Source organism: Electrophorus electricus, chromosome 14 (assembly GCF_041902795.1).
Source record: "Electrophorus electricus isolate QZ-2024a chromosome 14, ASM4190279v1, whole genome shotgun sequence".
Taxonomy (NCBI): domain Eukaryota; kingdom Metazoa; phylum Chordata; class Actinopteri; order Gymnotiformes; family Gymnotidae; genus Electrophorus; species Electrophorus electricus.
Window position 1 is genome coordinate 13,076,797 of NC_137510.1, and position 15,002 is coordinate 13,091,798.

The 15,002-nt window shown below is 38.3% G+C and overlaps 2 protein-coding genes across 3 annotated transcripts; both read right to left on the reverse strand.

The window, feature by feature from the left end:
• Window positions 1-9: 9 nt before the first annotated feature.
• On the reverse strand, window positions 10-5,622 carry twsg1b (twisted gastrulation BMP signaling modulator 1b). Its single transcript, XM_027003200.3, has 5 exons — window positions 5,464-5,622; window positions 4,640-4,782; window positions 2,661-2,760; window positions 1,985-2,248; window positions 10-1,520 (listed from the first exon to the last, which is right to left on the reverse strand). The coding sequence occupies exons 2-5, from the start codon at window positions 4,775-4,777 to the stop codon at window positions 1,339-1,341; spliced, it is 684 nt and encodes a 227-aa protein (XP_026859001.1). The 5' UTR covers window positions 4,778-4,782; window positions 5,464-5,622; the 3' UTR covers window positions 10-1,338.
• Window positions 5,623-8,787: 3,165 nt separating this feature from the next.
• Window positions 8,788-14,549, reverse strand: ssr1 (signal sequence receptor, alpha). 2 transcript variants are annotated; one of them, XM_027003214.3, is made up of 9 exons: window positions 14,394-14,549; window positions 12,708-12,835; window positions 12,522-12,618; window positions 12,112-12,374; window positions 11,558-11,634; window positions 11,341-11,419; window positions 11,050-11,143; window positions 10,587-10,601; window positions 8,788-10,077 (listed from the first exon to the last, which is right to left on the reverse strand). In XM_027003214.3, exons 1-9 carry the CDS (start codon window positions 14,461-14,463, stop codon window positions 10,010-10,012), a joined length of 891 nt encoding a protein of 296 aa, XP_026859015.2. In that variant the 5' UTR covers window positions 14,464-14,549; the 3' UTR covers window positions 8,788-10,009. The 2 variants fall into 2 exon arrangements, with proteins under 2 accessions (XP_026859015.2, XP_035386985.1); XM_035531092.2 differs by lacking the exon at window positions 10,587-10,601.
• Between the last annotated feature and the right edge of the window lie 453 nt (window positions 14,550-15,002).

Here is a 15,002-nt window from a genome sequence, read left to right on the forward strand (position 1 = left end):
GCCATGATATGTCAGAATCAGGATTTATTGGCCAAGTATGCTCATGCATACAAAGAATTTGTTCTTGGTTACAGAAGCTCACTGCGTTGTACTGCACAGTTGCAGTACAAGAGACATTTCTACCACACATACAGCCATACTTGTAAAACTTAATGTGCATCCAGCTTCAGTTGTTAAAGACTGCTGAGTGCAGTGTGCAGCAGATGCAGTTGTAGATCGAAAGTAAAAAAAAAAAAAAGTTAAGAGGGCAGAAAAGTGTAGGTAAAGGTTATAAATGTGACCCAGAATCAAGCAATCCAGCTGGTTGTCTTTTTAAGGCTGGGCTGACACCTACTTACTGAAACTAGCTGAATATGGGGCATATGTATGATCCAAACTGTATTTTAGTTAGAATGAATAGATCAAGTGAATAGATTTGAACATTGTACAGACAAAACAAAAAAGTAACATGATATATAAAAAATTATGGCCATTTAAACTAATGATGGTGTACCTAAACAGTATGATTGAAGCAGTTTTAAAAATGCCCTGAAACTACTTAACTTGTAATGGATTTCTTGGTGAGGCTTTTATTTATTGTTTACTCAATCAACTCCATCATAGCAGGAGGAAAATGTTAGGCTGTAGGTAGTGATCATCATTCCTCTCACACAATTCTATAACCAGAATTGATTTTTTTTTTTTTTTTTAAATGAGCATTACTGAGTGGCAGAAAATGAGTGAGCATTCTAATACAATGCTGTAAACAGCATCCTTGATATACATACATAAAATAGTCAGTATAAGAAGGCTAGAAGCATCAGACATTGGCATGTTTTAGTTAGAACTAAAGTCTCACCCTGAGGATTGTCATAGAACCTACTGGTCTAGTTACACTGCACAACAGGAGCTCTGATCTAGCTCTGGCTGAGGCCCCTATATCAAGTTAAGGTATTCATATTGTCTATGAACCAAATGTAGACTACTAGGTTAAATTAGAATGAACATGACTTAAGTATATACATTTGTAATAGTATCTGTGTGGAAGTCTCTCTTACATGATTAAAAGCATTTGACATACTACCTGCTATCATTTGAAGAGCAACTAGCTATGCAAAATTACATTTAAGAAAAGCATCTTAAAAAGGACAATCCATATATCTTTGCCAAGAAACTATTAAAAAACACAAAATTTAACACAAGGGAAGAAAAACAAAACAGGGTTTTACATGATTGAAGCATCTTTTTTCAGGTCAACCTCCTATCACTGCAGTCCTGTAATGGCACCCTCTACTGGCACAAGTGTTGCCACACAGATCACTCTGAGTGGCATCCGAGTGGCATTTGAGTGGTCCACATTCAGAAGAGGCAATTCATACACTTGACTGCTTTGCTGCCATAGTCGACACACTCTGGCCCGATGCATTCACAGCACGCGTTGTGAAACCAGCGGTATTTTGATCCCCCCATGGACTCGCAGTATTGCTTGCACTGACGAATCGACACACAGTCATCAAAATACACCACTGTGCACATATTGTCTGGCGGGGGGAGGGAGGGAGAGAAAGAACATGAACAGATTTGGATGATGAGCATCTTTCTGGGGTGAAAGTATACTTTTTTCCAGCTTCTTGTTTCCAGGCAATGAATTTATGAGAATAATTACGGTATAAATAATACAAAATACTATGAAGTGCCTGACTTCAGTTATGAATAATCGGCAAGAAATACACAGAGTAAATTAAACGGCAGCTTTTTTTCCCACTGAACACTACACATCAGTTTTGATTTCCTTCCAAAGAGTGATGACTCTTCTCAGCTGGTGATCTGCTTAATGACCGAAAACAATCTACATCTGGTATGCAAGTTATGATCAGTGCAGCAGTGAGTTTTAGATTTAGTGGAGCAAGTGAACATTAGAGGGTGAAGCGGACCCATTTCAGTTGCAATCAGAAGGTCTCAGCTGGTGGCACTGTCAGGTCTAAATGTTCAACTCCATGCCTACCTTGGGTGTTATCATAACTGCTATGAATGCTGTTGCCTGGGAGTGAGATGTTCTGATGCTGTTCTTCCATGGTCTCTAGGAAGGAGACCAGGTTCTCATGGTAAGAGAGCTCTTCGGCCACAGGAAAAGACACCACCATCATATTGATGGGAGCTTCACCCTCAGTGAGGGCCCTGAAGAGTGACGGAATGGGTCTGTACAGCTCCTCTACTGTGCTCTTAGAGGTAGCCGGAGTGTCGCTGTAGTTCTTCGGGTTACACATGCCTGAGAAAGTAAACATAGCTGGAATTCAAAACACAGATTCTCCCAAACAGAAAAGAATGAGCATGAACAGCATCAAGCCATGAACATGCAATGGATTACAACACTCATTCCCAGAAGAGAAGAGAGATGAAAAAGGAAACATGGACTTGGAGCTGGTACTTGCAGTCAAGTCTGAAAGCATTCTTTTGAAAATAACTAGCTCCATACTGGTCATGAACCTACCAAGTTCCAGAAACATGCAGGAAGGGTGAAGGGGGAAAAAAAAAAAAAAAAAAAAAAAAAGCCAATTTACATTGGATAATGATTCCAAAAGGAGAACTAGCTCTTCATTTAATAGCCTATTCCATGTTCAAAGCCCTATAGAATGGGGGAATAGATCTGTTCTGGGATGAAACACTAGGCTCACACTCACCTACACAGTCACAGCACTCCTCCCACAGTGTACCCAGGCACAGCATACACTCCTTACAGCAGGAGCAGTTGCCATCCGATGGTCTGCACTGACACAGTTCCTAAAAAACAGAACCCAATTGCATACCGTGGTCTTCTTCAGCAGTGATTAAGCATATTCCAACAGTCACTAATATAAAGAAACAAGACACCTAGGCAAGTCTAGTTTTACCAGACCACCATCTACTGTACAGCATTTTTCATGCAAGCGTCAACAGCACGATTTATGAAACGGATGGAAATATCAGAAAAGGAATGAGTGGTCTTCTGTGTTCTACTCCTAAGAAAAAAGCCTTGGTTCCCTGAGACATGGTATCTTGATAGGTAAACTGTTGCATAACGTGCCAAACTATTAGCCCACTTTGTACACTGCAACTGTTATAGCTACAAGCATCAATAATTAGTCCCTTGGATCTCTTATTCACAGGCATCTCAACAATGGGGAGGATGTTACTCATAAATCCTATGTTTGCTAGATTTAAATATGACTAGATAGTTACTTTGTATGTTCCTCTTACACACAACAAGCAAGCTAAAGTAAATTTCATCAAGGTAAATATAAATACAGCCAGTGTACAGCTACAAATGCATTCATGTGCAAATACAGAATTACAATATTCCAAACAAAAGTAGCACACCCATATGAAGCCCCACTTTGATATGGATCAGTGCTTGCTAGGTAACATTAGCTTAATCAAAATGTCTCAAGATTCCACAAACATTTCAAGAATGGGACTCAGCGGGTCAGTCAGTGAACAAAAATACCTCATCTAGGCCGGCCTAGACAGTCTGGAAAAATAAAATACTGAGGGGGAAAAAAAGGGGAAAAAAAATGGAAAAAGCAAAAAGGCTCAATCACTGAAGATATACTTCATATCCCATTACCATCATCGAAACCTTATTTAATAATTTTACTTAGTGTAAACTAAACATAAAAGTTGAATTACATCAAGTTCTAATCAAAAGAAGGTGCATTAAAATATCTACATTCTACATGGCTTTTTATATCAGAAGCAAACATCTCTGTAAAGACTTATAATTCTGTGTTAATGACCCCTAACTCATGGTAGTCATGATGAAATGATACCAAAAGCCAAAACTACCACACTTCCCTTCCACTTTATTTAAACTGGATCAAGTTCTCAACAATCTCCCTTAATTTCACTCTGTGTTCATGAATAATTTACTTCCACAGTACTGACATGATCTTTACAAAGCTGTGTTACTCTGCTTTGGAGAAACCTGGCCAAAAAGATGATGGCTATTAAATGCTAGTGAGCTAGTAGGTTCTACAGGAAAGTGGATACTAATTGAATGCAAGTGTCGTTATTTTCCTAATGAAGTGCACTTAGCTGATACTGACTGAGTACAAGTGTTGTAGTTTGACATGGACTGCACAACCCCAGGCCGCCTTTATAACAGCAGGAGGAGTCAAGAGTAGAAGTCACATTCCAGATGTGTACAAAGACACAGAAAACGAAGCCTGACCACCACAAGCAAAGCACAAACTAGTACTGCACAGCTGTCTTCTGGCACACACACCATTTCAGCTCAATACATTTTAAGTACGTTTTAACTTTGTACATGAAAAAGACTTAAGCCTGCTAGCTTTCTAAAATGAAAAAAAAAAAAGGGATTTATGGAAATATTTCCTCTTGGCGTTCATAGAGCTCAGAATGTCTTGTCTACCTTTGTCTTTTATGTATTTGTATTTAGAAATAAAATATTTGATCTTCAAATCATACATTCCTAAATGACACATTTACTGCAAGGCAGGATGCAAACCTTTATCCTGGTATACAATAATATAGGTCAAGAGTATGACATAATTCTAAAACTACAATCAAATTAAATCTGAACAGTACTCTATATAGCTTACTGTTCATAAAAGACAAAGCAAGATCAACAAGAAGTATAAGTAGTGCGTTAATGATTTCTTACCTGAATTAAACACTTGCTGACATCACTGGCACACAATGCTTTATTACAGGCGTCTGAAAGGGAGAGTCCCGGCAAAAGAAACACAAACGCCGCAAACGGTGAGATTCGCTTCTGCATTCCGCCACGGCCAAATCTCATCCAACCTGCATGGACAGAGGAGTAAGAAAACGAGACATTTCTTGAATATATTCCAGTGTGCATGCGGTTGGTAGCACAATAGCACTGACAAAACAATCAGTGATCAGCACAGACACACAAAGTAGACAAAAGGCCAGTTTCCTCCCTCGCAATTGTGGTAGAATAGGCTACAACATCAAAGGAGGGAGCGATCCATAACGGCACACAAGGCTCCTCAACCAAATCTGGTTGGAACTTTTCTTCACAGCCCTCTCACATACGTGACCTCGCAGCATGATCATTTTTACAGTGAAAAGTATGACTGTTAACCAAGTTAATGCCTAGTCTCTCCTCAGAACTTTTAAAGTGCACGGTATAATATCATTCCAATCATTCGTCCCTCAAGTCTGTGGGACCTTTCACCACTACTATTGCAGTGGAATTAGCACACTCATTTTAGGATTTTTAGGCTTATAAATAGCAACAATGTGATCATCACTTCCTACGAAATACCCTTCAAGCCATGTTGGGTACGATCTTGAATTTTGCAGTATTCTTTCTAGGCACAGAATAAATAGCAATATCGTATCTCCATTTGTATAAAAGAAGCAAAAAAAGAAAACTCCCTTGTTCCATGAAGTTTAGAAGAGGCCAACACACATACACAAAAAGCAGATTACAAAACGAAATCAGTAACACAAACTTACCGTTTCCAGATAAAAACTCTATCGGATTGTTCTAAATATTCTATCTTTTCCTCGTTTACTTGAACTTTTTTTTGTAATTTAAGGCATGTTCTGTTTCGATGGCGTGATTCCCCTCTCCTCTACACAAAGCCAGACAGGAGTAGTCAGGCGTCTTAAAGACACAGGCACCAGCTAACTACAGGTGAAGTCATACGCCCACCCCTCCCCTAATAAATTTGAAATAATACAGACACACACAGACTGCATTTTATTTCTGATTTTACTTGCATGAGCAAGAGATCGGTTAATGGCCAGAAATAATAATGGGAGACAGGAAAATTTAGCAAAGGTGAGTGAGTGTTTTGTTGAAGAAGAGAAAAAATAGTGAGATCATAATGACTAACCCACTCGGCGTTAATCCCCAAGACAAAGAGATACATTGTTATAATGTTTCATGTATCAGATGAAGGTAAAATGGGAGTTAGAAAGTAAATCTCACCACAGTGTTTAAGCAGGACTGGTACTGCTAAAATGTTATTAGTTGCTATAACAGCTTTGCTTGAAGCTTGTAGTTGTCTGCATGGGAAGGAAGGTGCTTTTCTCTGCCGACATTTTACAGGTAGATAAGGATGAATACCCTGTGGAACAAAGGTTTGAAAAAATATATATCCTATAGTCATCCCAGATGTGTGTTTCTCCAACTGAGTTATAGCAGCACATAGTTTTAGGCTGGTTTCAGTCAGATGTAGTTTACATTAAGAAACACTATAATCACTTAAAGACCCAAGGAATCTAAATATGTATTTTCTTGTATAAATATGATGCTCCTGGACAAGCAAAATGCATACACAGAGTGTATTCTTTTTTTTTAACCAGAATTTCTCTGCTTCAGAGGAAAAATGGGTGTTCCTTATGTTGTGTAAAGCTTCTGTAAAATGTAATCTCAACAGTTATGAAGCTAATGCTCCTCCCACACACCTGGTTTCCCACCATTTTCAAATCTGACTGACCTACCTAGCAATGAAAACTCTTAGACATATACAGTGTAATTGGCATCTTTGGGAAATAACTAAGAGTTTATGCATTCCTGTGTTGTCAAAGTGAAAAGTCAATTGGATGTGGATCAATATAGCTACTGTAGTGATTGTCTTTGAGTATCTGAATGAGCAGATCTAAATGATTTATAGCCAGATCAGCCAATATTACTACTGAAAATGCATTTACTATTGTAAATTAACTGCATTTTAAATCTGTGGTGTCCACTGCAGTGGACAGTTGTGTATCTTCATCAAAATAATAGATACTGAAAAAGAATCATGTTTTAAGTCTTAAAATTCCACTAATTTTACATTTTTTAATAATTTATATCTTCAGCATTTTATCTATTATTTTTTGAAGGCAAAAATCTCACCTATTTTCAGCCTCTGTACATGTACACTTGAGTAGGTCTTATCCACATCTACTTTTGGTAGATGTTCTTATCCACAGAGACAAATGTATTTAAACAACAGTTTGTGTGTTCCTTGGGAATTCAAACCACAACTTTGGTGTTACTAGAACTATTCTCTATCTGCTCTACCAGGTGATCTACAGGAGATTATTTCAAATGCTCTGCATCTGCTGCATTGCCCAAAAAAGTATTTACAGTACCACATGTATATGCAAAAAATGTTTTCCTATGTAAGTACAATGAGAAAGATACAAAAAGGTAACAAAAGAAATACATGTTCAACTAAACAGAAAAAAGCAAAATACAATGAAACACATTACTCTGCAGACTGTCTCTGATCCTGAAGGCCAGAGGACATCATCCACATCGGCTGCAATGTTCTCCTTGACCATGCAGCAGGGGGAAAATGCCTAGCATGGTGGATCGATCACTCACATTCATCTGTTTCGATGTCATCACCTGCCTCCTCCATTGCCTAGAGAACTGGCACACGCTAGTTGGGTCTGCTTTTGTACACTCTCCACTGCAATGCTGAAAACATTTCCTCTATTGGCTTTAGAAATGGGGAGTACGATGGAAGGTACAGCACTACAAAATGTGGGTTGTTGGCGAACCTCTCTTGGACCAAAGCGACCTGGTGAAAACTTACATTATCCCACATGACAATGTGGACTGCTCTTGTTCCTCTTCCTATAGGAGGATGAGGGCATTTCTGAGTTTGTCATAAATTGCTACCAAATGTGGAGTGTTACAGTGCTAGTGTTATACATTTAGCATTGTGATGTATGACGCTGCGCTAACCAACAGCAACACACATGGTGACACTCCTTATAAACAGAACATTACACTATGGGGTACATTTCTGAGCACTGTTGATAATATCCACAGAAACCATAAAGCTATGGTATCCTGCAATTAATGTAGTGTAAAACTACTCAAGTGGTTACTTTCCTATTCTCTTCTCTAAAGGTCTGGTTAACTGAAATCCACCAAAGCTGTATAGATTTCATTGGAAATATCGGCATGCCTTTTCCTTCCTCGATCCCTGGTCTCTGTAGCTTGTTAGGCCTCCTTACTCTCACTCTTCTTTTTCTGTGTTCTTGCTGCTCCATCTTCTTGCCCAACACCTGTATAAATCACTTGAGGCCTCTTTCATACTGTGTGAAAAATGTTCAAAGTGTTCTGTCAACTGAGTTTGAACAGGTTCAAAATGAGTAAAACTAATTGGTTATCAGGGTGTTGCATTTTGAAGGAAAGTGATTCTAGGTGATTAAAATCAGCTAAATGATGCGTGTTGAGATTCGCAAAACTGTGATTGAGAATATCTGAGTGAGAAAAAAACTGAATAAAGTTTAGCAGTTTGGAGCAATGTTGATGCAAGAACTTTTAGTTTTTAGAATTGTGTGTATAACTCCATTATTTGTATAGGACTGGAAAAAACAGTAAAATGTAACTCAAAGCTTCCCAAGACACTTTTGCATCTTCTCTTCAAATAGTTCGGATATAAACAGAATACTAGAAGGGATTATTTCTATCCTGAGCTATTAAAAAATGTAACAGTGGCAATGTCAATTCCCACCTCATCTCCAGCTTCTATAAAACAGGCTGCTTTGAGTCCAGGAGCCCATGGACTTCATATCTCCTTCCTTTTGCAAAACAGAAGAGCAGAACGTGCCCAAGCCTGACTTCAAGCTCATGTCTGCTACTAATGAATGTTACAATTTAGAGCTAGAACTCAGCCTTTGCTTCAAAGCCATATTGACAATGCTAACAACTAATTACCATAGAAAATGACAAAGCAATCAACTGAAGTCAACTCAATCCCAATAAGAGAAAACCATGAATTGACATCTTATGCAGTCTGAATTCAGCTCAAGCATAAAGTAGCCCATTCATGAGTTGACAACTATTTTTTAATATTTAAATGATTCTTAAAGATATCGGTCAAGCCTAAAAACATCAGTAGGAAACTTGGTTGATAAATCAATTGTACTTAATAAAAAGCATGTACAACTAGGTATAAAGCATTGATTTCTGATTTACTACGGGCTGGAAAAGCCCAAAGCATCTTAAAGATGATAGCCCATTTAGGTACAGTAGTGTACTATGCTTTTAAAAGCACACAAGTACTAGACATGGGTATCCAAATTCATGCCATGAGACAGTATAAAACTCATAGGCCTAACAAATACAAGAAATAAATTAATTACAGATCCCCCCCCCACCTTCCAAGCACGACCCAGTAAGTACACCAATGCATTTGCAATCATAAGAGAAGATTCAAAATCCTGAACACACACTTGTAAACTAGTCTGGGGATAGTTCTATACATGAAAGAGGACAAAGGAGAACCAGAAGAAAAACAGGCACATTCTGAGAGCAAATGAGTCCATTATTACAATTTTTCTTCATACAGTCAATAATCCTCCATAAACAAAATTGCAGAAGAAAATGGCCCATAAAAATGCAGTGTACATTAAACCGTGGCAGAATCAGAGTTGGTCATCAACCCTGCACTGGGGTGAACCCAGCCTACTATACACAAGAATCGGTGCCAAAGGGGAGAGAAAAAAAAAGAAAAAAACAAAACAAAAAAAACCAAAACACCACACACACACACACACACAGAGAGAGAGGAAAAACCTCACAAAAAATACAAAAACAAAACATTTCAAGAAGCATGTCCAATGCCATGGCTTTCTAGACCAAAAATAAAATTCATGCAGTTATGCCTCCAACTTGTCCACAGGCTAAAAAGCAGAGGTAACAAAGCCCTAACCTTTTAATCTGATCAGTAATCAAACCAAATCAATCTTTTTTTTTTTTTTTAAATTCTACTGCATTTATCCAGTCAGCAAAATAATTTTTTTTTTAAAGTTTATTTATTTATTTTTACATTGACTGGAGTAGCTTTTTGTTGTCAAACTCTTTGATAATTTGCTCCTTTGTTATGTTTGAAAAAGATGACCATACTGTTGAGTAATTACAATGCATGTGTGCATGGACCAGTCACGGACCAGAGTGTTGCAGGATGGACAGGGATGCTGGTCCCTTAGCAGACTGAGCTCTGTATAGCATTGCTCAATGAGAAAAGAGCCACAGGATCAGGAGTCTTCTTTACTCATCTGACCCAGCCGAACGTTTCTGCGTCCTCTTACGGGGTGATCTTCTTGGGGAGGCCTTATCTGAGGAGAGGAAAATCAGGTAACTACATTAGCCTTACAGTCTTCTCATTTCACCACCTGCACCAATATAGCATCCCAAGAACCAGAATATCTGTGTCTACACTGAGTATTTAAACTAGATCTCTGCAACAATATCAGTAATAGTATTTTTAATGTTGGTCTGAGTGGGTTTACATATTTCTGATGAATGTAAGTGTTCATCAGAAATAATCCCTCCCTTTTGTAGCACAAAAATAATTTGGATGAGAAAACACATCCAAGTCCACACCAGATCTGAAGAGAAGGCTATAACTGCAAACTGCCTCAATGAGTTTGCAGTTCTGGCCTCAGTGAGAATGAAATTAAGATGAAATTAAGTTCTCAAAATCTTCAAATGTGTACAGGTCATGCTCAAATTTGTGTTTAAAAATGACATAGAAGGTGAAAGTTCTCAAGTCCAGCATATAACATTACAGGATTACATATGACTTCACTACTACATGTTCCTGACAGGAGAAAGGAAGTCTCACCTCGCCGACTCTGCACTGAGGTTGCAAGAGGAGAGGAAAAAGGAGGAGAGAATGAGTGATCCAGAAAGCAAGCAAGAGCACCACTGAATTAGCAACATCAGCCAAGACCATGCAAAACAAAATAAAGGGAAAAAAGTGCCAAGAAGGTGTTTCTGAAGAACAGTTCTGACATTCATATCTTTGTAAAAGACAGGGGAAAAAAAATAAAGAAACAGGCAGGAAAGTAATTTCTTCACACAAAATAGAATAGAATAGAAACTACTGAGTATCTGGTTTGACATTACAACTAAATGGTACAAAAACAATAAAGCAAATCTGCTATTTAGTTTGCCAGACCATGCAGACCTTTGTCTTCTGTGGCACAACATCCCACCAAATCACTACTACCATATTTAAAAATAAAGTGGGAAAATTGGAAGCTTTGATTGCTTTTCTGATTGTACTGAAAAACAGCAGAACTCACTGATCTGATTGAGTGTTTCCTGAGGAATCCAGCTCATATCAACATCATTATGGTTGGAGGTTCCCATCTCCACCTTTGCCGCAGGTCTCCTCCTCTGCAGAGAGATACCAAGTGCATCCACATTCAACTTCTGTGTTTAACATACTGTAGGTTCTCAATGACAATCACGCATCTCAGTAATACAACTAGTTCAATGTTCTGTTTAAGAATTTAAATTTCTGCTGATCGATTAGAAATAAGTGGTAGCTAAACTTAATACTTTATAAAGTATACGAAGCATTTTTATTTTACCTTCCTAGATTCCAGTAGCTGGTGCAAACCAACCACAACCAGCAGTCCAAGCCCCGAAAGGAAGACATACATAAAGATTCTGTACAAAGAGAACCAAAAAAAAAAAAAAGTTATCCAACAGGCTCTGTCAATAAGTAAATAAATAAAGATTGGTTTAAGAGGTGAAATATCCACTTGTAAAGCATACAGAATTAAAATCTTTTCAAAGTTCACTCACGTCTCCCCATCCAGTCCATCCTCTTTCTCAGTGATGGTGACAGTCTGGTTAAACACGGCATCCTGGAAAATGTTACCCTGTTGCAACAAAGAGAGCAAGACAGAGTGAAAGTGTGTGAGAACTTTGGACATCACTGTCTCCTACTACAACAGGCTCCCAAAATACTAACAACTGTAGTGAATTCAACGACCACCACTCAAGTTTTCCTTAAAGGTCTATGTTGCAAGCCAAAGTTGTCAGGCATTAATTAATTTGTGTGTGTGTGTGTGTGTGTGTGTGTGTGTGTGTGTGTGTGTGTATGCATGCATGCATGAAGCAGGAAAGCATGTTCTAGCGAAATAACTGTTTTGAGATTTCAAAGTGGCCTGGACTAGCAGTTATTCAATGAAAAGCTGTGTTTTTCCTCAATCACCCTAAGGATATTTTCAACCAAGTCCAAATCAACCCCCCTCCAAGCACCACCACCTTTAACCACCACACACCATGAGTGCAACTGGGCATAAAGTGATTTTCCAGTATGCTGTCCACACTGTGCTACAAGGGTGAAGACTTACATTGCTGTCTTTGTAGTTAAGGTTGATGACTAGGCCAAAGGGGCGACCTCCCATGGGCTCAGCAGGGATGAAAGAGTACTCAAACGTGGCCTGGCGCTGTGGCGGTACCACTGTTCCCAGTTGGAGAGCAGTGAAGTTCTGGATGTAAAACTGAAAATCCTGAGGGTAGCGGAAGGAAGCATCCAGAGACTCGACCACAAAGTTCTCACTCCCTTTATTGGTGAAACCCAGCAGGAATTTCACAATGTTGTTGGCTGGAAAATCTAGGATCAAAGAACAGTTTGAAAAAGTGTGAAAAGTGAACAAGAGTGAACATAACGCAAAAGCAATCAATCAATAATAAAGTTGCAGCCAAAACATTGTGAAAATTCAGCATACAAGTAATGCTTGTAAATAGGGGTGCATCTTACCCTCTCCTTTGACAAAAAGAATGGTGGTATCAGCATTGGGGGAAGGCTTTACCTCCCCTGCTAGAGCTTCTTCCTCCTCTTCATCTTTTTCTTCAGTCTGACACACACAAAAAAGCCAAAAGACATTTCTATGCACAGTAATAAACATAAAACCTACAATATATGTTCTTAAACACTGGCTCCTACCAATTCTGTGTTGTCATCATCTTCCACCTCAGCCTCATCATCCTCATCCTCAGCAATCACGTCATCAGCAGTATCTTCATCAGCTGCCTCTTCATCCTCTGTTACATCTTGTGCTGCCACTAATGGACCTGAAAGGAGCATACAATATGGTGAATCTGTATACATCAATAGTCAATCTATATTAGTGTGAGTTATTGTAAAAGCACATACATACATACATACATAACAGACACACACACACACAAAATCTCAGTAAAGTGTACTATATAAATGTAAATAATAAAAATAATATTTAAATGTTGTATTCTAGGACTTGGCTCCTATGTACATTTTTACTTTCACTGGGATTATAAATTAAAATGAAGGAAAACACTGACAGGCAAGCTTCCATTTGCATCTTTTACTGAGAGGCAGTGCTTCTACTACTATTGACATCATCCACGACTGTTGTAGACTTACTAATGTTTTAGTGGCATATTAAATACCCAATGAGATTTTAAAAGCATCCAATTTGTAAATAGAATGCGTTGGAATATCTAAAAGGTAAAGGCTGATTTAATAATGAAAAGCAAAAGTTCCTGAAAAGGAAATAAGGCACGTTAAATGGACATTGCCAAATAGCCACCTGATTTGTTTGGACAAGAGCACGTCTTATGAACTCAGATTTCAGAAATTCTTAATAATGTAATCTCACATAAGGCTTGATTATTAAGATTATGTATGCCTATTCAGATCAAAAACCTGCAAGTCAAGAATAATCCAACTAAAAGTATTACATTGCCATTTACATTGTTTTATATAGTACTAGTCGCATGCTTACACAAAAGCTCTAATCTCTATTTCTCGCATTCACATACTCCTGCATGCCTGACTCCTTCTGGCCTTCTCGTGCTCTCGTTATTATGCAACGGCCTTCGCTATTCCCTTATAGACAAGACTATTTATCTTCCGCATAATAAAGCATAGAAATTGGAGAGAACTAAATATTAATTGTCATCGAAAGAAGCAGTCTAATCCAAGGAGACATTTGCAAAGATTACATAGAACAATCAATCACATTTATCATCAACGCGTAGTGTCATTATTAATTAAAAAACCTGATGTTTATCTTGCTTGCTAGCATTAGCTACAATATTAGCGCCGAAGCCAGGGGATGGTGGGAAAAACAAGTCAGGCTAAAACAACTCCTATGCTTAATATCTTTGTTAATAAGACATGTTTTTTTTTAATAACACATTCATTGTACAAACACTAGTACGCAATTTGACAACGTCAACACAGCTCTGAACCATTGTGCCAATAGCTGACTAAAGCGAACTGCTTCTGCAGTTACCAAAAGCTAGCTAAGATAGCTGTTACCAGCTAACTACTCGGTTAAGGACACGTCAGTAAAGACGTGCTCAAGTTTAGTGTGAATCTAATTTATTTGAAAAACAAAAAACATGAGAAAATAATTTCCACCTAATTGCCATACAGACCCCTACATATTATGCAAAAAATTAAATGCACATTCAACTGCGTGGTGCCTTTTAGGAAAATTCAACGTGGCTACATGGACTTCTAAAGATAGGCTAGCTAGCTAGGCTAACGCTAACGCTAACTAACTAACAATGTAAGCTTTTTAGCTAACCTAGCTAAATAACCGGTAAATTGCAATGACCAATACCTTCTTTACACTGAACTCACCTTTCATGAAAACTGTTGCCGGAAATGCTAGTAATACTAGCAGCAATAATTTTGGAAGGAACTCGAGCATTGGAGCTATTTAAAATATCGCAAACTAACCAACAGTAGCAAAGCGAACAGTGTCCTTAACCTGCTAGAAATGCATCTGAACACTGCGCACGCGTCGCGTAAGGATATTGCACGCTGAAGTATGACGTCGAATATTAAAGAAACCACGTGTTCAACCCCGACACGAGATTTTACGATCTACACATCATATAATATGCTTATAATGTATATCTTGTTTAAATACGATCAAGAAACTGAACCTGGACAATACGCACTAGCCATTTAAAATGTTTAAATACTTTTAAGACATTGCCAACGACAACCTCTTTGTTTTAACATTGCACATTGAAAACATCAGGTAGAATGGAGGAAAATAAAAAGGCTTACACTAATGGAATAAGCCAAAGGCGACGGTGATGATTGGCACTAATTTATTCCTGTGACGAGAACTTCTCGAGCAGCTACGTTAGCCGGTCCGGTCCAGCAGGTGGCAGACACACGCCTGTCTACAAGTTTCCTTTAGTGTTTGGAGTTTACCCGGAAGAACTCCTTGTGTTGTGG